General features: G+C 37.1%; 2 protein-coding genes across 3 annotated transcripts; one reads left to right on the top strand and one right to left on the bottom strand.

The window, feature by feature from the left end:
* Positions 1 to 1,715: 1,715 nt before the first annotated feature.
* On the top strand, positions 1,716 to 8,294 carry LOC308680995 (GTPase KRas). Its single transcript, XM_081349511.1, has 5 exons — positions 1,716 to 2,069; positions 2,685 to 2,796; positions 3,515 to 3,693; positions 4,094 to 4,253; positions 6,864 to 8,294. Exons 2-5 carry the CDS (start codon positions 2,686 to 2,688, stop codon positions 6,975 to 6,977), a joined length of 564 nt encoding a protein of 187 aa, XP_081205637.1. The 5' UTR covers positions 1,716 to 2,069; position 2,685; the 3' UTR covers positions 6,978 to 8,294.
* A 215-nt stretch (positions 8,295 to 8,509) lies between these two features.
* pold1 (polymerase (DNA directed), delta 1, catalytic subunit) lies at positions 8,510 to 22,403 on the bottom strand. 2 transcript variants are annotated; one of them, XM_081349306.1, is made up of 27 exons: positions 22,306 to 22,403; positions 21,174 to 21,371; positions 20,163 to 20,276; positions 19,930 to 20,070; positions 19,712 to 19,837; positions 19,006 to 19,174; positions 18,155 to 18,269; positions 17,956 to 18,085; positions 17,381 to 17,547; positions 16,541 to 16,645; positions 16,233 to 16,373; positions 16,040 to 16,150; positions 15,738 to 15,929; positions 15,559 to 15,647; positions 14,618 to 14,734; positions 14,371 to 14,484; positions 13,010 to 13,157; positions 12,834 to 12,929; positions 12,610 to 12,747; positions 10,863 to 11,038; positions 10,510 to 10,662; positions 10,043 to 10,145; positions 9,832 to 9,964; positions 9,532 to 9,645; positions 9,387 to 9,439; positions 9,181 to 9,278; positions 8,510 to 9,067 (listed from the first exon to the last, which is right to left on the bottom strand). In XM_081349306.1, exons 2-27 carry the CDS (start codon positions 21,358 to 21,360, stop codon positions 8,980 to 8,982), a joined length of 3,318 nt encoding a protein of 1,105 aa, XP_081205432.1. In that variant the 5' UTR covers positions 21,361 to 21,371; positions 22,306 to 22,403; the 3' UTR covers positions 8,510 to 8,979. The 2 variants fall into 2 exon arrangements, with proteins under 2 accessions (XP_081205432.1, XP_081205433.1); XM_081349307.1 differs by lacking the exon at positions 22,306 to 22,403 and adding an exon at positions 21,511 to 21,707 and having other exon boundaries at positions 8,514 to 9,067.
* Positions 22,404 to 22,798: the final 395 nt, after the last annotated feature.

Here is a 22,798-nt window from a genome sequence, read left to right as displayed (position 1 = left end):
ATCTGTGGGTGAGTCTGTTTTTTTGCACGTTGAAGGTTTACTTGTATTACTGCCAGGATATCATTTATACATTACATTTACATTTATGCATTTGGCAGACGCTTTTATCCAAGATGTACACATGGGAACCCATGATTTTGGCATTGCTGTTGTCATGTTCTGCTGTTTCAGCTACAGGAATGCCAAGAGTCCAAATATATACACACGCACAAACCCAGAAATACACAAAATGTCAGGTGAATTTCAAGGTGAGAGTGCCGAATTTCTGAGATTCTAGATCTGTGTGAGAAATGAATGGAGATGTAATCTCAGCATGTGCAGATTTTTCCTCATCATGTATATCCATTTAGAGGCTATTCAATCAGAGTGCAGTATGAGCTTAGGGAACCAATCAGAGAACAGCATTAAGGAATGGAGAGAGGATGATGGTAAATTAGTGACTCTCTGAATCTGACACATAATCGGATGTCATTTTACTTCCTGTGTTTGTATTTTGTTTTTGCGCTTCTTTCCTTAACATTTGTTTCTTTCTTATTTTGTCTGCCTAAATGTTACTTGACTTGTCATCAAACAACAAAAAGAAAAAATGTTAGAAAAATATATATAATTGTAAAAAAATGTGTACAAATTGTATATGTGAAAATCCCTGTGTACAATAAAACGAATTAAATGTATAAACTGTACTATTTTTTTTTTCATTGCACTAATAACTGATCCAAAAAGATACAACACACTGCTCTAGACAGCAGACTGGGCAATTTGTATAAAACTGATTTGTAAAATATGAAAATTCCTTTTTTTTTTTTTTCATCAACACCACTCTGATTACTTGCCCACAAACACACTCATCAGGTTTTCTGCTTATACCTTTATTCATCTCTCCTTTCTCCCCTCATGCTCTTCTCCATCCACAGAGGGCATCTGCTGTCCTCTAATCTTTGTCTAAAATCACCAAGATAATCCCTCTATCCATCTGTCATTCAGATAGGAAGCACAAGAGGGATTTGTGTCGTGTTGACAGTGACATCTAGCGGTTAGAATGAGTCAACTCTAGATAAATAAGAGAGCTTTAGATTTGATCAGATTCAGATTCAAGTAGCTTAATTTATGGCAAAAGGCTTTACATCGCCAAAGCATAGTTACAGACATACACACATTTACACACATTAAAAAAAAAATTCGATGATATAACAATAAAAGGGAAAAGGCAAAAACAGTACACAATGGTTTGTTTTATTACTGTACACAATGATTTTTTTATTTAGATTATTTTTTTTATTATTATTTATTAGATTTTACAAATTGATTACGTTAACCCTTGGTGGGTAATACCTTAATCATTGAGGAAGGCATTGAGTAACAACTAAATGATAATACAATTTTTATTATTTGTGAAATGCATTATTTATAAATGCATTTACAGTCAAAAATAGCACTACCTATACATTGTATGTTCTTTTAAGAGCTAAGTGAAACGTTCAGCGATAACATTGTGACGGACGTATTAACGGATCCACATAGATTACTGAGGCCTTTGATGGTTTGACGTTCATCTCTGGCCTTTTAATATATTAAACGAACCTGATTGGCCCATGCTTAGGGGGCGGGACATGATGGAGAAATTGGAAAGAGGCATTGCACTGACATTGGTCAATTCTTACTTCCGTTTATTTCTCGCCCAATAGGATTTAAAAACCCAACGGGCCGGGTAAATCTCATTGGCCATCTCCTCCGCTGATCCCACCTCGCTCCTCGCCCTCAATGAATCTGGGAGAGTCTTAGCCGAGAGGAGCTAATGACTCTACGGGCGGATTTATTTGGGTTATCGTAAAATTTGTTTAGAGTGGAGAAACATAGTTAAAATACGAAGCTTCATAGGGGTTTTTTTTCACGGTTGAAGTTCCATCAGCCCGAATAATTCCGTCCTGTCTTCGACTCTCGGGAGAGTTTAGTTTGTCTGGTCGATCGTAATGAGGCTCAGGGGCTAATCCTTGGACTTCATTCAATACTAATTCATCTCGAAGCGCTTCGTTTGGGCGAGCCGAACTGATCTAACAACCACACGCGAGGTAAAATACACAAATAAGCCGATAAATAACTTCTTACCTGTTGATAGCACTTGAGATAAAGGTTAAAAACTGCTGTTGTTTCAGTCTGCTACTTGCCGGCTAAGTAAATTAACGTAGATAAGAACTGAGTAAACGTTATCTTCAACCTCAGTCTTAAATGTATTTGAATGTGATTTGTTGACATAATGCACCGACTTTAAAATCTCAGTTAACCATCTTATGTAATGTGTATGTATGTTCTTTTCCGCTTTTTAAAGGGACAGCTCACCCAAAATTGAAAATTGTGTCATCATTTACCCACCCTCATGTTGATCTAAACCAGTATGACTTTTCTTTCTTCCGTGGAACACAAAAGGAAGAATGACAGCCTAAGTCCCCATTCACTTTCACTGCAGTTGTTTTCCATACAATGAAAGTGAATAGTGGCAGATCTTCTTTTGTGTTCATCCCTTTAACTCTGCCATGATGTATATAAGTGTACCAGTCAGAGTAGTTAGCTTGTATCACTAAAGGTTATGCTTTTCACAAGCTGTTGCTGAATAAATCCAGTCAGAATATTTTTGTACCCCCAGTTTCTAACCCCCTTCCCATTCACCTTCTCTCTCTTCCATCCAGAATGACAGAATACAAGCTGGTAGTTGTCGGTGCTGGTGGCGTTGGGAAAAGTGCACTGACCATCCAGCTCATACAAAATCACTTTGTAGACGAGTATGACCCCACTATTGAGGTAAGAGTTCACCTTCTTTAAGATTATCTCTGTTTTTGGGCAAAAAGAAATTGACACATATTGATACTATTGTACAGTAAAATGTACCTATGTAATAATATAGTCATGACAATACAATTATGAAACCTTTAAGAAATAATCACGCAATATTTGTTCTAATTTTAACAGTAAACCTCTATTGTTGTGCAGCACTTTGTTTGCCAAAAAAGTAAAGGAATTGCTTAATTTTCAGTTTATTGCATAAATTGGTAATATTTTATGCCTTCATTTGATTACCAAATGTTTTTAATAATAAATGATATAATAAAACAACACACAACACAGAATTTCTGAAATAAAATAAAGCATTTCATATGGTCCTATTTTTGTAAAAAAATTATAATAATAACAATAATATAAATTTGTATAAAGTTTTTTTAATTAAATTGATTAGACATCCTTTTTTGACTATTAAAAAAAATATTTAAACCATTACAATGGAATCCAGAAAATTTAAAACAGATAACATTGAATTGGGGAAAAAATAAAACGTATTTCATAGAGCCCTAAAATATTTTTTTTTTATAAACCTTTAAAAAATGGTTAAATTGTATACGTTTCATGAATTTTTCTATTACTAACGTTTAATTTGACCACTGAATCAGAGTGCAGAAAAATTCAAATGGAATTTGGGATAAAATAAAACGGATTTCATTGGGCCCTAATCTATTCCATGCAGGATTCATACAGAAAGCAGGTTGTGATTGACGGGGAGACGTGTTTGCTGGACATCCTGGACACTGCAGGTCAGGAGGAGTACAGTGCCATGAGAGACCAGTATATGAGGACAGGAGAGGGCTTTCTCTGTGTTTTTGCCATCAACAACGCCAAGTCCTTTGAGGACGTACACCTTTACAGGTACATAGTCAAACACATATGGACAAACCAATTAACATCAAGTATATCGGTTACCATCAAATAGTCTTTCAGACTTAATACTCTCATATTATATTTGAGATTTGTGGACCGCATGCTCAAGAGGAATTGGTTGGGTCTGTGTCATCTAACTACCAATAAAGCTTCTTGCTTCCTGAAAACTTAAAATATGATCAAATGGAAAAGTTTTGAGCTTAAAATTCCAGGTCAGAGATGTCGATTCAGCAGGAAGTCACTACACTGCATTAATGTACTGACTTCCTTTTTTGTCCCTTGAAGTTGAGTAAGGAAACCAGTGTGGCATTAGAGAAGCGCCTAGTTTCAAAAATCAGGCTGTGTGAAAAAAAAAAAAAATTAACCTTGTTTTGTGTTGTCTGTGCAGGGAGCAAATAAACCGTGTCAAAGACAGCGACAATGTCCCAATGGTGCTGGTGGGGAACAAAAGTGACCTGGCTTCACGTACTGTAGAGTCACGTCAAGCTCAAGAGCTCGCCAGAAGTTACGGGGTCCCGTTTGTTGAAACGTCTGCAAAGACGCGACAGGTGGGTGAAGCCAATTTTAAAGTTCAAGGGACGTTTAAATGCATTCCACTGCGCTGCTTTTCCACTGTTCTTATATGCAATCATGTGCAAGACAGACATTTTTGATGGATGTGTGCTTTTGTCTTTGGAGCTAAAATGAGATCACTGCCAATAGTGTGCCTTTATAAGTTACTCAGTATTAACTTTTGTTTATTGAACTGGTGTATAAAATCAATATCACACTCACGGAACGTGCTGTCGATCTGAACACCATCATATCATTCAGAACGACAGCAATATTATGAGGAATTCACACCGAACGCAAAAACCTAGAGACGCTTTGTTTTTGTTTTTTTTAAGTTGAACTACCATGTTTTACCAAATTTTTTATAACACTTTATTATGCGCGAGACACTGCAAAAGATGTGAGCACAACATACAGTAACAGTCAAAAGTTTGGAAACATTACTATTTTTAATGTTTTTGAAAGAAGTCTCTTATGCTCATCAAGCCTGCAGTAAAAAAAACAACAACAACAAAAAAAAACAGTAATATTATGAAATATTATTACAATTTAAAATAATGGTTCTCTTTTTTAATATATTTTAAAATGTAATTTATTTTTGTGATGCAAAGCTGAATTTTCATCAGCAAGTACTCCAGTCTTTGGTGTCTTATGATCCTTCAGAAATCATTCTAATATGCTGATTTATGATCAATGTTGGAAACAGTTGTGCTGCTTAATATTTTTTTTATAACCTGAGATACTTTTTTCAGGATTATTTGATGAATCCTTCAGAAATCATTCTAATATGCTGATTTGATGCTCAGTTATTATCAATGATGGAAACAGTTGTGCTGTTTAATATATTTTTTTGGAATACTTTTTTCAGGATTCATTGATGAGTAAAACATTAACAGCATTTATTCATAAAAACAGCATTTATTCAAAATAAAAACATTTCTAACAATATAAATCGTTACCATCACCTTTTATCAATTTAACGCATCCTTGTTGAATTAAAGTACTAATTTCTTAAAAAAAAAATAGTTATTGTTCCCAAACTTTTGAACGGTAGTGTATATTGTTACAAAAGATTTCTATTCTAAATAAATACAGTTCTTTTTAACTTTTTATTCATCAAATAATCCTGAAAAAAGTATCTCAGGTTATAAAAAAAATATTAAGCAGCACAACTGTTTCCAACATTGATCATAAATCAGCATATTAGAATGATTTCTGAAGGATCATAAGACACCAAAGACTGGAGTACTTGCTGATGAAAATTCAGCTTTGCATCACAAAAATAAATTACATTTTAAAGTATATTAAAAAAGAGAACCATTATTTTAAATTGTAATAATATTTCAGAATATTACTGTTTTTTTAACTGCAGGCTTGATGAGCATAAGAGACTTCTTTCAAAAACATTAAAAATAGTAATGTTTCCAAACTTTTGACTGGTACTGTACAAACACATCTGTGTAGTGCATTTTATTTAGAAAAATAATGGAAAAGCAGCACGGTTGAAAGAATGAATGAATGAATGAATGAATGTTGCTGCATTAGTTATTAGTGGTGGAGAAATATGGAACACTAATCAAGCACAATAATTCACAGCAGTTTGTTAAATTTAGAGGTTTTAAAAGGCTCACCATAACCCAACCCACCAGAAATATGTCAGTAAACCTGAAGTCACACAATGATAGTGATGACAGGACTAGTGTTACTAATACTAATGGGTTTTTTAAATTTAACGAGTACTTGGGGGGGGCGGGCCGTGTCCGTCATGGTGGTGATGAAATATTTTAGTTAAAACACTGTTGCGAAAATTAATGTTGACAAATAAAAAAATGTCTATCAAAACATGAAAACATGACTAGAAAAATAACACTGCTAGATTATCAATAATGCATCAGTGTTTTTGAAAAAGAAACATCAATATAACTGGAATGGCTGCATGAGGTGAAGCTAAATGGACACCAGTAAACTGAAGCCTGTTCTGTATGACACATCCAATGTATACAAGATACAGCTTGCAAGCATTACAGCTTGTATCTGCACAAAAGGACGCAAATGCAAGTGAACTTGAAATAAGTGACATACTAGCCAGAACTACTCCCGTTGGGGATGCGCTCTTTCCATAACAACCCATGACTTTAAAAAAATCTATCTTTTTTTCTGGTTGGTTATTGCGGCATTTTGGGCGGTTCCTGAGGTCTGATTGGTTAACGTTAGACAGCATGCCGTCCAGACCGGCAGAATAAAGTGAAACTATGGATTTGAAAGCACACAGTAATGCCTGGAATCACTCTGATCATGAAAATAGTTAAGTGCAAGATGTGCAGTGCCAATCTGCCATATACGTAACATTATAATGTGAATTGTGAACACTATAGAATGTTGTGAATTCCTTGTGCTTTAGTTGCCCGTGTTTCAGCGGTGATCATCGTTTTCATTATCTATCATCGCTGTCACATCCAAGTACTTGAGTACCTGAGTACTCGTGCAACAAACTTTTTGACATAAAAGCAACACTTTTGTGATTTCTTCTCAGACTGATCGACATGAATCAGCTTGTTGCTATAAAGCACCATTAATTCGAAATCGATCTTGTTTTCTTTTTACAGGGAGTCGAGGAGGCATTTTACTCTCTTGTGCGGGAGATCCGAAGATACAAGGAGACGAACCGCAGCAATAAGAAGAGCAAAAAGCACACACAGAGACGTTGCACTCTTTTATAGCGATACACGCGTACAGCCTCGCACTGCACCCCCCTGTGATAGCAATGCACTCAAGGTCACACATACTCACATACACGCATACACTACTGTAGCATCACACATACACACACACACATCCTATTTCCTTTTCTTACCGCTCCCTGTGTCTTACACCAACCAGCCTTTGAGGAATAGGAACCTGATTGGCTGCTGTATGTGTTTGTATGTATGTATGTATGTATGTATGTATGTATGTATGTATGTATGTGTGCATGAGACCTCAGTGAGAACCATGCAACTGTGGAATTGTTTTGGAAAAGACATATATTGACCTCGCATTATCATATTCGGCTGGATAATTCAGTCTTAAGTGGACTCGACAACCTTGCGCTGCTGCTTCCTCTTCTGTGCTAAAAAGATCTGACGTATGTCGTAGTTTTACAGTCGTACTTAAGAACCACGACAGCAAGGAACTTTGACCCTTATAATAAATGAATAAGGTGGTGAAGGGATATACTTTAAGTCGGTAATGGGTAACTATTTTTAAGTAAGCCTTATGTCTCATCTCCAACTGTGTAAGCCGCGTGCTTTTGTTAGCGGTGGTCGGGAATGAGGAAGCTAAGAAGTCCCCTAAAGTTTCAGTGGCCTGTGGGAAAGCACATTAGAGCAAGTGGTCGCCACGTTCAAAACCACTAGCATAATGTATTGCACACCTTAAAAAGTGTTTCCACCTCACGCATTGTGGGGTTTATCCAGCAAAAATTTTCAGTACTTGCTTAAAACGCTGTAATTTCATCATCAAAAGGGGATTTCCATAGTTTTTGCTTTGTCCTTTTGGGGAGTTTACATTTCATACATTCATCACCTTCCCAGAATCCATTTCCCCCCAGTTTTCTGTTGTTGTCATGGCTTGGACTAAAACTTAGCTGTCCTTCACTTAATGTAGCCCTACTATAATTATGAAATTCAAATAAATCAAGCTCTCTTCTTTCATTTTTTTTTTTTTTTTTTTTTTTTACCAGCAGTATTTCATGGTAAAGTTCTGTATTTTTGTAAAAGTTTTGATTTTGTTTTTCATTACACATACTGGCATTATATTGGACATTACCATTTCATGTATTATGATGAAGTGTGTAAAATGCCAGAGATGTTCCCACCAGTGAAGAGGCTTGGTTGAGGAAGGTGAGAAAGGTTTCTCACATTTCTTTAGTTTGACAGGAGACAGTAATAGTTTTGGTTCAGATTAAACATGCGACCAAAACTTGTGATTGATGCATTCCCTTTGCCACATTGACATCTGTAGTTATATGTTTTGTGAATAAAGAGACTTTTGGCTAGATGACAGTGTGATTTCCTTAATATTCAAACATCCAATTGTAGTTGAAACTATAACTTCTCAGTTATTATATTTGCTTTATAAAGTGTTACAACAGGTATGTCGTGTTACAACTATTGTGGTCATACAAGGGCAGTTGCATCAGTGTTTCTGAGAATATTCAGAAAAGCTGATGCAACTGCCCTGCTATGACGTGAAATTAAAACAACAAGGAACTGTGAGCAAGAAATATCCTTTTATTTATTTTTTTGTCTTTTAATTCCCAATTTAATTTATCCATATGATCTAGGTTGCCTGAGAAAGATTTTTATTCTGGTATGATCGGTGTGATATTTCAAATACTTGTATGTTACCCTTAATATATCTTGGATTTATAACTAAAACCCAAACATGTAGTTTGTAGTTGTTTTCTTTACAAAAGTAGCTTCATGGTAAAGGATCACTCTTACTAAATAACTATGACATTTAAAATCTGAATTTGATTTAAAAAAGAGGTCAAATTACATCTAAGTATAATGTTGAATCAGACAAAAGAAAACAATTTTACAAAAATGCATTTTATTTATTCAACCACTAAAAAAAAAGAAGATTCTTTACAATCTGGAGTGTGACAGACTCCTTCACTGAGGTAAGAGGATGAATGAATGTTGAGAAAGCTGAAGGCAAATAGAAAAAAATCCCCGTCCATCACCAGCCAAAACGGGAAACGAGCTTCTCCTGATCGTCTAAATCTTTCTGCACTTTCTTTCTCATGTAAAAGATGGGGCAATCTCGACTGAAAAAGAGAATTTATTATTTAGAACCACTGGTATATCAACTGTACCTACAAAATATATATAGTGAACATTCAATATATTGTATAGGCCTAACGTGCATATGTGTAAACACCTGGTACAAAGCACGTCTTCATGGAGTGAACCCTGACAGCGTTGACACTGAGTCCACAGGCGAGAGAATTTCTCCTCTAGTGTTGACAGATGAGCAATCTAAAAGACACACATGGACAATCTTCAGCAACAGTAAGAACATCTTTTGCCCCACGTACAAAGATAATTTTGCCAGGATTTGTATATATATATAAAGCCAAAACACACCTCTTTCTGATAAAGCTCAGACTCTCTCTTTTTGCAGAAGTCGCATACGGCCGCTGAAGAGGAAAACCATCAGATGTAGAGTTTTGTGATTTGTGGTAATATTGAAGCTCCAGTTCTGCCTAACACACACACACTTGATACATACCATCAGTTTTGAGCACAGCTCTGCAGCCAATGCAAGTGCTTCTTTTCTGAGCGAAAGCCATGAGACCGCCGACCCTGGATGTCAAGACCGTCTTACAGCGCGTGTGATCTCCCTCTGAAACAACACAGCAAAATTTTACCAGGTTGCAGTTTTATTTGAACGTGATGAGATAAAAAAGCTATATACCACAAAACCATAGAAATGACTGACTGCACTAAAAACAGTAGTTTCGCAAATCATTTTCATCTCGAGCCGACTTTAAACATCCTGGGTTTTGCAGGCTTTATAGATGACACTCACTCAGTAACACACTCTCAGCTTTGCTCTCTCCCAGTATGGGCTCAAAGATGCGCAGTAAAGGCTTGGAAAGCTGCTGCTCCAGGTAGTACTGCGTGTCTATAGGGATGTTGTTCTCCAGCACATAGATGGGGTCCTGAGATACAGAACTCAGCAGTTATAACTACAGTACAGAAAATCAGCCACATCAAAACCGACAATACACAATACTGACCTCTGATTTCATATATGCCGCCACTCCCTTTGCTGCTTTGGTGATGACGTACGGAACTCGATCTCCGAGGTTTGGAGCGCTACCGGCATCACGCTTCCGCATCCTAAAACCCACGTTGGTGGAAATTGGTTAAATGCGCATTAATTCTGGTTATCTGAAGGCGCCCCTGTATGTTATGTATAATTGGTTTGAACAAAAACAGAAAAAGCAGAAATACAGTGGCTACACAAAACAGTGCTTCACTTATAAACACTACTTTATAAAGCATCATACAGAGGCACGATGAAAAAAAAAGCCATCAAAAATATTCTGAAGACAGTCCCGTTCAGATATACATTCATATTACCCTCCCCCACACCAAATACAAACATGTATCATGAGAATAGCAGTCAGTGCTATTGTCAGAATGGCTAATTTTGTATGAATTGCAGGTATGAATTAACAGTCAAGATATTAAGAACACACACCTCTCAGCTAGTTCGACGTGGGCCTGTCTGCCGGCATACTCCTGTGCAGTGCGTGTCAGCTCTTTAGTTATGACCAGCTGACTGATGTCAATGCGGTTACACAGAAGGTCAGAGATCACCTCTTTAGCATGGGCTACTGCTCCATTGGGGTCTCTGAAACACAACACACATTATTATTCCTGTGAATTAATGTGCATGTTGGTATATGAATGGCATTGCCCATTGAACATTAACAAAAAAGGCTTGTAGTAAGGCTTGTAGAGTCATGTCTTCACTATTACGCATGCTAGTATGTGCGTCACTGTTGCGTATACGAGCGCATGGTGGTTTTCTGAGTGTGGCAATGTTTGTACCTGTCAATGAGGATGTTTTGGAGGCATGTGTTGATAAGGTTGGCCACTAGGGGGCAGTTGTCTCGTCTGACAGTCTCTATTCCTTTGCAATCCATCTTATCATGATGTTCAGCATCCGAAGAGAAATACAGCCCGGCATACCTCTTTTTATTGATCAACAGATATGGGTAATAAACCTGAAAAATGTGAATGAGACAGAAGTTATTAAGAATAATTAACTTTACAATAAGGTCCCATTAGTTAATGCATTAACTAGCATTGATTAACAACGAGCAATGCATGTTACAGTATTTAATCGTTGATAAAAATACAACTGTTCATTGTTAGTTCATGTTAGCTCATGTACATAAAATAATATTAACAGATACAACTTCAGATTTTAATACTGTTTTAGTAAATACTGAAATTAACATTAACTAAGATTAATAATTGCATTTTTCATAGTTAGCTCATGTTAAAGGTGGGGTTAGCGATATATGAAAAACACTGTTTGGTAATTAGTCAGACCGACACACAAACAAACGACAACAAATGTGTAGCCAATCAGCATTAGGGGGCGTATGACGGTGGAGGAGAGAGAACGGGCAAGAGGGAGACGTGAAGAAAGACTGCAGAAAGAGAGATGAGACACAAAACAAAAGAGAAAAGCTCAGAAGAAATCACTGGAAAATAAAGGGTCATGTCTGGGCAAGAGCTTTAGGACCCGCGTTAATATTAGAAACGCTGTCCAGAGAGCTAAGTGGACTGAAAACAGACGCGGATGTTGCTTTGATTCGGCTCCACACGTGGGTAACACTGGGTTTAAGTGTCTTTGCCTGGAGCTGCTGTGCTGTTGGCAACTAACAACCAAGTCTTGTTTGTAATTACTATTGTGTACTGTACGTACTTTTTTTTGTGCTAGTCTCGCGTAGCCAGACCTTCAGACTGACGGCAGAAGGTCTGGACTCTATCGCAGCTTTTCTTGGCCAAGAGGACGTTTGACTGACATATAACGCAACCAATCACAGTTCGTTTTGTTCCGCGTCATGTTTAGGGGCTTGCCAATATAATGTCGATGTCCCTACAATAACAGACCGGCGTGCATTTAATAAATTATTCATTCAAGAACGTTGTGCAAGTTCACTGCAACCATGGAGCCGCAAACTTCGCATACTTTTGTAAATCCAGCGTTTAGTTGATCCTGGTAAGCGCTCATTTGTCTCAGTTGTAAACACAACGGCTTTCTTCTTCCACGAGGGGTTTTGGCGTCACGGCATTTGTTTCCAAACGGACCGTTAAAGAACGCGACACACACGTCTTGCGGACATCCTGTAGAATTCAACCAATCAGGTCGCGACTTTGAAACTCCTGAAGTGTTTGACAGAAAAGTGTGCCATATGCATCAGACGTTCAGCCAACGGTCCGTGGGCGTGATGTCCGAGGCTGAGACTAGAGTCACACTGACGACTGCTCGAGAATGCTTTGTTTAGCGTTATTGTTAGTGCACTCGCCTGGCATCCCGGGGGATCGGGATTCGAGACTGACTCGAAGCAGGGCGGTTAGGATTGGAGTGTGAGTTTTGGAGGCGGAGCAATGAAGAGAGGGGTGTGTTTGTTTAGGTTGATTTCAAATATCAACAATGTCCAGCAGCGTTTTTCGCTTACCCCACCTTTAATAGATGTAGTTAACTAATGGAACCTTATTATAAAGTGTTACCATAATAACATTAGATGGCATCTGTTACGAAATCTTGGCCTGCTTCCTGTACCTTTTCAAACTCTAATTTGATTGGTGGAACGAAGTGGGAGGAGACCCATTCAGCTGCTTCCTTTCCCAGATTCATTGCTTCCTGCACAGTGGCCACACCTAGTTTCACCATCACAGAGTCTGTGTCTCCGTAGATAACCTGAAACACATTAGATTTGCATCACTACATATTTTCAGTGCATTGAAACGAAGTAAAAAAAAACAAACATTTATGTCATTAAATACCTTTGCATCTGCCTGGTAACCGTTGGAGACTGTGTATTTTGATTCCACAAGCTGTTTGGTCTGTTCAATCATCTGCCTACCAAAGCCTGTGACGCTCTACAGATGAAAGAGAGGAACTTAAAGCATCTCTGTCTACAGCTGACAGTATTTACCCATGTGTGAGTGCTGAAACTGACCTGTGAGATTTCCAAACAGGGCAGTTTGCCCACCTGAGCCCCAGTGAACCCGTATACTGAGTTCGCACTGATCTTCAAAGCCAACTGCCTTCCGTCCAGCACCTGCTTTTTAAAGGGGTCAGTCTCTTTCTTCAGCTCTGCCTTCGCTCTAGAGGCACAACAAATAATGGGTACAAAAATACCTTTTAATAGGGCTGTCATGTTTTCCAAGTTTAACGCAATTAACGCAGCATATGTTTTTTTCCCCCATCATCCTTTGGCTAGCATTACAATATATGATCACGCTCTTATTTCTGGAAATGCTTTTAAACCATTCCAGTGTATATAAGACGCAAAAGAAGAACGAGGTGCAGTAACGGTGCGCATCTATGAATCTCCTGTCTGCGTGACACACACGACTCGTGCGCACAGAAAGCCGCTTCAGACAGCACTTGAATGGACAAAAACATACAACTGTGCAAAAATGCATTAAATGAAAGTAAAATGTTGTGAGAAAATGGGATGCACGTCAGATCTTTGTGCGGCAGGTCTTAAAGTGACGGCAGCCTAATAAACCTGCTGTAGTGTGTGTTATTAATGTTAATCAAAAAACTAAAGAAAAAAGAAAATCACTCACTCACTACTATTGACTGAATAACTTTTGTAGCTTTAATAAGGATTAATCTATATTTAATTTATAATTTATGCAGTGAAGATTGAAGTGTTTGATAACTTTATTAAATTTCTGTATATATCCTATACCTGTTAGACCTACCTGAAAATCTTAAAGCACTGTTTACAAGGCTACATGGCTCAGAAACAATGAAAACAATAGGTTTTTGTGCATTTTGACAGGCAAAGTAAAATTCTGAACTGGTCTGACTGGGCCAATAGGAAAAATTGAGCCCTGATATACTGAAGGGTATTGGTAAATGTGACATTTTATTACAATGGGTTTATGTGAAGGTTGTTTTAAGTTCACTTAAATTAAATGTTATATTTTTTTAAATGTTAAAATTTATGGCTTTTAATTTTACTGTAATGCTGAATGGCTATTACGGCTAAAATTGAGTAAAAAAAAAATAATTTCATAGAGACATCAGAAGCAGTATTGGTATCAGTGATACTGGCCTTCTTTCATAAAAAGATGCCATTAAACAAATATTTAAAATATAAGCATTTGAAATTATTACAATATAAAAATATATATATAAAAACTAATGTTAGATGCGATTAATCACGCTTAATTACTAAAGAATTTGCAATTAAGTAGTTCATTTTTTTAATCGACTGACAGCACTAATTTTTAATTACACTGAACTATTTGGTATTGAATATAAGACGTTTATTTAATCTTCATTTTTTGTTGTTGAAATGATCACCTTTTCCTGGCGCCCAGCAGGTTTTCCAGGATCTCAGGGAGAAGGCCCTTCCTAACAGAGCTCTTCACGAACAGATCACCAGTGGGGGTCTTGATGAAATCCTCTGGAGCCAGACTAAAAACGTATGCACACAAAATAGTAGTACAGCTTCAGTTAGTCACAAAATGGAGAACAACACAATTAAAATTCATGCAAATCAAAGAAAAAACTGAACATCACATGATACACACAAACACACTCCTCTCACCCCAGTTTGTCCACCTGGCCCTTCTGCAGGAGAGTAGTGTAACATAAATTGTGAGCCATCATGATGGAGGGATACAGTGAGGAGAAATCCAGAGTTGCGATAGGAACGCTGTAATACCTGTAAACACATACAGCTTTTGCATTTGTGAATCATCTACAAAACCTAAATGTTGCTTCAATTTAACAACATTACATAGTACTAACATCCGAGTTAATGTCAAATTTGTTTTTAACTATCAGAAGAAGAAAAAACGGCAAGAATCTGTTGTTATTCAATAGAAAGTTTTTGTAATAAATAATGCTCTTAAGTACTTTTATTTATTTATTTACACTACTGTTAAAAAGTCTACTGTTAAAAGTAAGATTTTTAAACTGATTTTGAAAGTAGTCTCTTATGTTCACCAAGGCTGATACAAATTACAGTAAAAAGGTCATAATTTGAAGTATTGTGTACAATTTAATATAACTGTTTTAATATTTTTTATGTAATTTATTCCTGTGATGTTTTTCAGCATCATTACTCCAGTCTTCAGTGTCACATGATCCTTCAGAAATCATTCTAATATGCTGATTTGATGCTCCAGAAACATTTCTTACCATTATCAATGTTGAAAACAGCAGTGCTGCTCAATGTTTGTGGAAACATAATAAAAATATTCAGGATTCTTTGATGAATAGAAAGTTCAAAACAGCAGCATTTATTTCAAATAGAAATCTTTTGTAACAGTATACATTTATTTTTTCGTCTGTAACGTTTGATCTATTTAATACATCCTCGCTGAATGAAAGTTTCTCAACAAAACTCTTGCTGACCCCAAACTTGTGAACAGAAGCGTGTTTAAGTACTTTTTGATGATTGCTTTTTTTATAGAACTCAAGATATGCAATTTACTTATACTCTGATTTGAGAATGAGAATTTGGTCTCAAAAGTGGGTACAAACCCTTTCTCTGGTTCTATGACAGTGGCTCCAGTGTAGTCCTCCCCTCCCTCTGCCCTCACCACTGGCATCACCAGATCCTGCTTCATAGCCTACACAATAAAACATTCATAAAGACATACACATTAAATGTTGGCTAGGTTTGTTACATTAATATATTTTACAGATAGACATGCGCGGACCTGTCTCAGGAGCTGTGAAACCACTTTAATCTGCTGTCCGCGAGAGAGCAGGTAAGTCAGGGGCACCCCAGTTACTCTGGCCATTTCCATGTAATTAATGACGCACATCAACTTCTGCAGCAAACGCAGGGGCAGATACGCATCCTTCAGACAGTATACAGCCAAACGCCTGCGGGTCTGCTCATTCCCATTCTAATCAAAAATAAGGAGAGAGGAAAGACAAGTTTTCTGAGGGTTGTCCTAGATGGTGTTGAGGGATCTGATTGGCTATAAGAGTATAACAGAGATCTGATTGGCTGCACCTGTAGATCTGTGATGATAGAATGCTGCACATCCTCCTTCTGCTCCTGCAGAAAATGGAAACTGACGGCGTTTAGTGTGTAAGAGCGCAGTTTATAATCTCTCAGCAACACCTACAACAGAGGAAAAAACTTGGTGAGTCACAGCATGAGCGGTCATGAATCAATCTGAGAGTCTGAGTTTAAGTGTGCATACCTGTAATAAGTCAAGCTGCACACGCCCTTCCATATTCACAGTTTTGTTCTCTCTGCGACCCATCTGTTTGCTCTGGAAGCTGGAGTCTTTCAGAACTGATTTGATGCCCCACACACGACCCAGATATGGGAACATATTCACCTACGGAGACAGAAAGACAAGTGACTCAAATCATCATCCCCTGCCTGAATTACAATAAAAAGCCTTTCTGACATGTGCCATTACTGGGTTTGTTCACTTTCCACCAAAAAGAAAAAAATTTGTATTTTAATTTTTTTTTTGTTTTAAAGCATATAAAAACACTGTACCTTTAAGGTGGCAGCTCTGTTCAGGAGGTACGGAAGGTCAAAGTTCTGGATATTGTAGCCAGTGATGATGTCAGGATCCACTGTCCTCATAAACTCACCCCAGCTCTGATATAATCACACATATACATTTATTTACATCTATATATATATATTTTTTTTTTTTTACAAAATGTAAGACATAATTATAATTCTAACCAAGTAAATAAATATACAGAAAACCAAAACACTTAAGAGTCCAAACAAAATCAGGCCGAAGCACAAGCAGCTTTAACATTGAATTAAAAGGTCCGAACACAAACAAAATAAATAGGCATTACATAAAAACACGTAACTGAAACGCTACAACAATGTGGCCAATTAGGCTATACAGTACCTGACATATAGGCTATACCCTATACCTCACAGTTGCAATTTCTTAGCATTTTAAGAAAAAGGTCAAATACAAGTTTGACAATGATGTAGGGGAAAATAAAGTGAGCTCCGTTTGCTCCGTTTTTTGTGCCAGAAATTAGAGCATAATTGTAGGTTAACAATAACGTTAACAACAGAGTGAGCGGCCAAGTGGCTAACGCTAGGTTACTATGTAAGTTTTGTCATGTTTAAGGTCGCATGTCACCTTTTTGTGGTCCATCTCAAAATGTCCCCACACTTTGGATTTTCTGCCCGACATATTACCGCAAGGACCATTTTTTTTCTTTCTGTGACTAAACGACTGATTCAAATTTAGTCGACTTTTCGGGGGCAGCCCTGAAGTGGCACCATGTACATTTAAATTTTTTGAGAAAATACACATGTAAACATTTCCATTTAAGTATAGCTGGAGAATCTGTGATTATGTACCTGCAGTAGCTGCTTCTCCTGAGTAAAGCACAGAATCTGGGAGCCCACTATACTGGCACAGCTCTGTAAGGTGAAGACCGTCCGGATGAACGGTTCCTTCTCTCCCTGGCGCTGCACCATAGAGGCGATCTGAATCACAGGGTCGATCTCCGGCTCTGGAAACACACCTGTAACACACACACACAAACAGTTCAGTTATTTACGCAGCAAGATATAATACTTTCAAGGCCAAGAACAAGCACACCAATGCACATGGTGGCAATGACACCATGAACCAAAAGCTGTTTGTTAATGTTAGTTTGGTAATGCATTACATAGACAAATGGTTTGGTATATCAAAAAATCTCTAAAAAGATGCAGGACAAATATGCAGGAATTATTTTTTTTTTTTGATCATTTGATAAAAAAAAAACAATTGCAATATGTATATATATATATAAGAATAGTAATAACATTTGATTAAAACTTGTGGGGGTGCTAAAAAGTTTGATTGATCCCAAAATGATTTCCAAATGAAATATTAATATAAGTGTAGCATAAAGCTTAAAGAGAAGGTATAATGCCTAAACAAACACCTTTTCTGCCAGCACACTCAATATCAAAGCTCAGGACTCTGAGTGGAGCGATCCTCTGCCATTCTCCTTCAGCTGGATGACTGACCAGATCATTCCATGCCACATCCACCTCATACTGACACAGGGAAACCTGAGAGAGAAATCAGTTAAAGACAATTCAATGGATCACTCTAATACCGTTGTTTTTTTTTTTTTTTACCTTTCCTGGATATTGTGAATCGGTTTGTCCTTGACTTCTCTCTTCTCTTATCCTGTACTTCCCTTTTGGAAGCTCAATCCAGCAGCAACCGACAACATCACTGTCCACCATGAACCTGCCGTCACATGCACATACATCAGACCTTACGTGCTTTATCAGGTCAAGCAATCAATGTCCACCACACATTCACCAGTAGAGCCACACAATTCTGGATAAATTGAGAATCACGATTTTTTCGTTTAAAATAGAGATCACGATTCTCCTATGATTTTGAACAGACAATAACATTTTTTTTTTTTTACTTGAGGTTCTGACAAAGCATTAATTGCTGCAGTCTATTAAAGTATTATTTACTAATTTGAATTAAACCAAATTTTTTTTTTATTCGATGACAAAGTGGCTCTCTCGCACTGTATGACGTGGCAGACTATTAGTCCAGTCCTGCTCCGTTCAAACAGCGCATGTTTTCTGAGAATGTGGTTGTGAGTCCTGAAAATTTACGTTTGCGAGTTTGGTTCTAGAATGCGGTGGTCACACTGAACTGTGTGTGAACGTAACTGTATTAAGGACTCGAATACAGGACTGACAACCGTATTCTGCTGCTGTGTGAACACGGCCTTGTGAAGCTGTTTAATACCTATAGCCTACAATACAACTGTTCTCTCTGGGTCAACGGCTGCGCCAACGCAGATTTCAATGTTTGCTGTGATCGTACTTGTCAAAGGCGGAATTGTTGTCAGTAAGGAATAAGATTGCATGGGTGTTTGAATCGAGACTGGGATCTTTTGACGATTAATCGTGCAGCTCTAATCACCAGTTTCATTAATTTTCAAGTACACACGAACACACACCTGATCTCAAAGTCAATGTTGGCTTCAAAAGCCTGGTAGCTCTGGGTGGCAAAACTGGCAAGTTTAAAGCCCTGCTCCAGGATACGCTTCGCTGGGGCAACCAGACGTGGCATCGCCATGGTAATGCGCAGAAAGTCATGAGGTCGGTTTCCATGGTAATGATACATACCTTAGTGCAAATATGGAAAAGTCAGTCAGCTACAAACAAGTCAAACAAACACTTCCATTTTCCATTTACACTACCTTTAAATGTTTGGGGAAAAAAAAAAAAAAAAAAAACAATACTTTTATTAAGCAAGGACACGTTGAATTGATCAAAAGTGACAGTAAAAAAATGACAAAATGTACCATGGTTTGCACATAAATATTACTGTTACAACATATAATGATAATTTTCTAAGCAGCAAATCATCATATTAGAATGATTTCTGAAGGATCATGTGACACTGAAGACTGGAGTAATGATGCTAAAAATTCAGCTTTACCATCACAGGAATATATTACACTTTGAAAATATCTAAAAAATAGAAAACAGTTACTTTAAATTGTCATAATATTTCACAATATTACTGTTCCTGTATTTTGAACAAATAAATGCAACATTGGTGAGCAGAAAAGACTTCTCTGAAAAACATTTCAAAAATCTTTTAAAAAACATTTGAATTGTAGCATATATACACACACATTTTACACTAAAATTACTTACTTTCTTTTGTGGTGATGTCCACTGCCAGCACAGTGACAGCTATGTTGTCTTTATTGGAGCGCATGTCCTTCAATACAGCAGAATTCAGCTCTCTCTGAAACTCAGCCAAGTGTGCATTTGTAAAACCTGAGAGAGACACAGACACAGTGAGAAATCATGAACGATGTGCTTACAACATCGCAATGACACTGAGCAGCATCCTGTAATTGGCGGCTCACCGTTGGGGGCAGGAACATAGAAATACGGGGCGAATCCGTGAATGTGGCAGCACACGCTATTTCCACTGTCCGTCACACCAAACATGCGTACGATGGGCACTTTGCCCTGTACCTGCCCAGGCATACCTGCTACCGCAGATCCTAAACACCAGACGACAGCACATTGAGGGAGAGGTCTGGATGAAATCATGAATTTGTATGTGCGCATCTGTGAGAGAGCATGTGTGTCTCACCCAGGTAGTAATCCAGGTCTATCTGCTGAAAAATGAGTGTGTCTGAGTTTGGTTGAAGAGGCAGTGCATGAGGTCGTTTCCAACGAGGATTAAGATCAGCAGAGAATAACTCACCTGAGTAAAAGAGGGTAGATCATGTCAAGGGTCACCAAGTTATCGAGTAATGTTTGTCCTTGCATATAAAAAAGTAAATTTAATAAAAAAAGACAAAAACAGTCTGTGAAAAGAATTATTCTCCAAAACTGGAAATATAAGGAAATTAACCATATAATCTAACCATTTGATCCAAGGTGCAATACTATGAGTAGAAGCTTTTAACGAGATGTGGGAACATTTGTGAAAATTAATAAAATATATATTTTTTTTTGTCAATTAGTTTATGATTATATATATATATATATATATATAGGGGTGTCATAATATATCGCAATACAATAGTGCAACAATATGTATTGTGGATACAGACAATCTGAATTGCATATAGTTCACAAGTTTAGAGTTTTAGCGTCAGTACTACTGTACATTAAACTATGTATAATGTTGAATATAATGTATAATAATGCAATGGGGGAATATTTGTGGGTCCTGATAATGCCAAATGTCTTCTGTTACCAGTAAAAAGTGGCCTACATTATTTTAAATATATCTAGTCAGTGACAGAGTGCAAGCATATTCGTCTAAAATAATTCTGTATTTTTTTTATTCTGTATTTGTTAACCTGGCTTTTACCATATGTCTTGGAGTATCGTATCGCAATAATACCGTATCGTGAATTCAGTATCGTGATATGTATCAAATCGTGACATGAGGGAATCATTACACCTCAAATATACATATATATATATTCTGTTCTACGATTAGAATTATGGAATTGGCTTCTTTCTTTCTTTTTGCGTGTACTGTAATTGTATGCATCGGTTGGTATGTTGTTTTGAATATTTTGTAGATATTTTTGTGTATAATAATAATTAAATTTAATTCATTAAAAAAAAACAGACAAAACATACTTACCCACTGGAATGACATCATGGCCAGCTTGACCCTCCCCTGACTCCACCTCCATTTCCATTTCATCAAATAGAGCCAGTTCCTCTTCAAACTGGGAGGGACTATCCTCCCATTCAGTGCTAATTTTCCCCTTCTTGGCCTGTGAAGCCCCGCCCAGTCCAGGACCTCCATTGCGCCTTTTAAAGTCCATTCTGAAGCAACCTTGCAAAAACAATTTCAACTCTTGATGAGCAAATTAAACACTAAAAAACACTTATGAACGTCCTGAGATGAATATTTAAAATGTTTTCAACTAACAGTTAGTTGAAACCAAAAAAAGCAACAACAACAAAACACTTACAAACGATCTCTTCTATCTTGTCAACTGAATATGTGAAATTCAGAATATGTAGGCTATAACAAATTAGTTAGAGTATAAAGGAATATAATAAAGATAAAGTACACGCTACATAATTAAACGTCTTAGCTCAACTTCTCAAAGCTAAAGAATAACATCAAAACGTAGAACAATAACATTAAAATGGAGTGCCTGACTACATCATTTACATAAAAGGGGCGGGGCTAATGAAACCGACGCACAAACTTGTGAAGATGACAGTATTTCAACAACCTGCTTACTATTTGTTTGTTCATGCGGTTCGAGAGTTAGACAGACATGTTATCGTTACTTATAAAACATTTAGAACCAATTTCTGATGATCTGAGGGTCTTTGATTGAGGTTGAGTCAACATAGTTACTGAAAATCAATGCGCATAAATATATTTTCACAGGGGTTTACCAAGCATTGTACGCAAGTTATAGGCCCATTGTATTACTTTTTCACACGCTTATTATTTTACCTATAATTAATCGTAACTGGTAATTCAGCAATCAAAAGAAACATACTTATACAGCAACAATAAGATCGTATAAACATGATTCAGGCTCATGCTGTTTATTTTCACATGGCGTATTATATTGCGTTTTAAATGATATAACGTTACTAGGCGAACTGGACAAACAAGAAACATAGCAAAACATGTTAGCAATATACAAACAATAAAGAGAGTCAGCTAATTCAAGCAACATCGCAAAATGAGCTACATCAGACATAGAGGTGAACTCTAGCCACGGAACAAATACATAATCTTTCACCTTTTATTCCAGCTCGAGCTTTATTACTCCATACATGCACTAGATAAATCTCCCGCCACTTCACAGTGTTGAATGTCAGTTTCCACCGGACATGAGCAACATCCGTTTTCCCGGTAAAATTGCGCAGGGTCCACGGAGGACTGCAATTGGTCAAAGAGAAGGAAGTGATTCGCCTTCATGGACGACGATAACTGCCATGTTGAGAGGGTCGTGATTAAGAAAAGTGATTAAAAACAGTTTAGATAGATAGATAGATAGATAGATAGATAGATAGATAGATAGATAGATAGATAGATAGATAGATAGATAGATAGATAGATAGATAGATAGATAGATAGATAGATAGATAGATAGATAGATAGATAGATAGATAGATAGATAGATAGATAGATAGATAGATAGATAGATAGATAGATAGATAGATAGATAGATAGATAGACAGACAGACCTTACAGGTTAAATGCAGTCAAATACTATTTTGTACTTATGGGTA

The sequence above is a fragment of the Scardinius erythrophthalmus genome, assembly GCF_964197995.2.
Source record: "Scardinius erythrophthalmus genome assembly, chromosome: 1".
NCBI classification, from domain to species: domain Eukaryota; kingdom Metazoa; phylum Chordata; class Actinopteri; order Cypriniformes; family Leuciscidae; genus Scardinius; species Scardinius erythrophthalmus.
Note: the sequence above shows the minus strand (reverse complement) of the source record. Positions and strands in the feature narration are given on the sequence as shown.

Coding starts and splice junctions, on each gene's coding strand:
- LOC308680995 (XM_081349511.1), top strand. CDS start 2,686: ATGACAGAATACAAGCTGGTAGTTGTCGGTGCTGGTGGCGTTGGGAAA. Junction 2,797..3,514: donor AGTATGACCCCACTATTGAG/GTAAGAGTTCAC, acceptor TATTCCATGCAG/GATTCATACAGAAAGCAGGT. Junction 3,694..4,093: donor GAGGACGTACACCTTTACAG/GTACATAGTCAA, acceptor TTGTCTGTGCAG/GGAGCAAATAAACCGTGTCA.
- pold1 (XM_081349306.1), bottom strand. CDS start 21,360: ATGGACTTTAAAAGGCGCAATGGAGGTCCTGGACTGGGCGGGGCTTCA. Junction 19,175..19,711: donor GGACATCACCACAAAAGAAA/GTAAGTAATTTT, acceptor ATTTGCACTAAG/GTATGTATCATTACCATGGA. Junction 9,646..9,831: donor AGCTGAGAGTGTGTTACTGA/GTGAGTGTCATC, acceptor GTGTTGTTTCAG/AGGGAGATCACACGCGCTGT.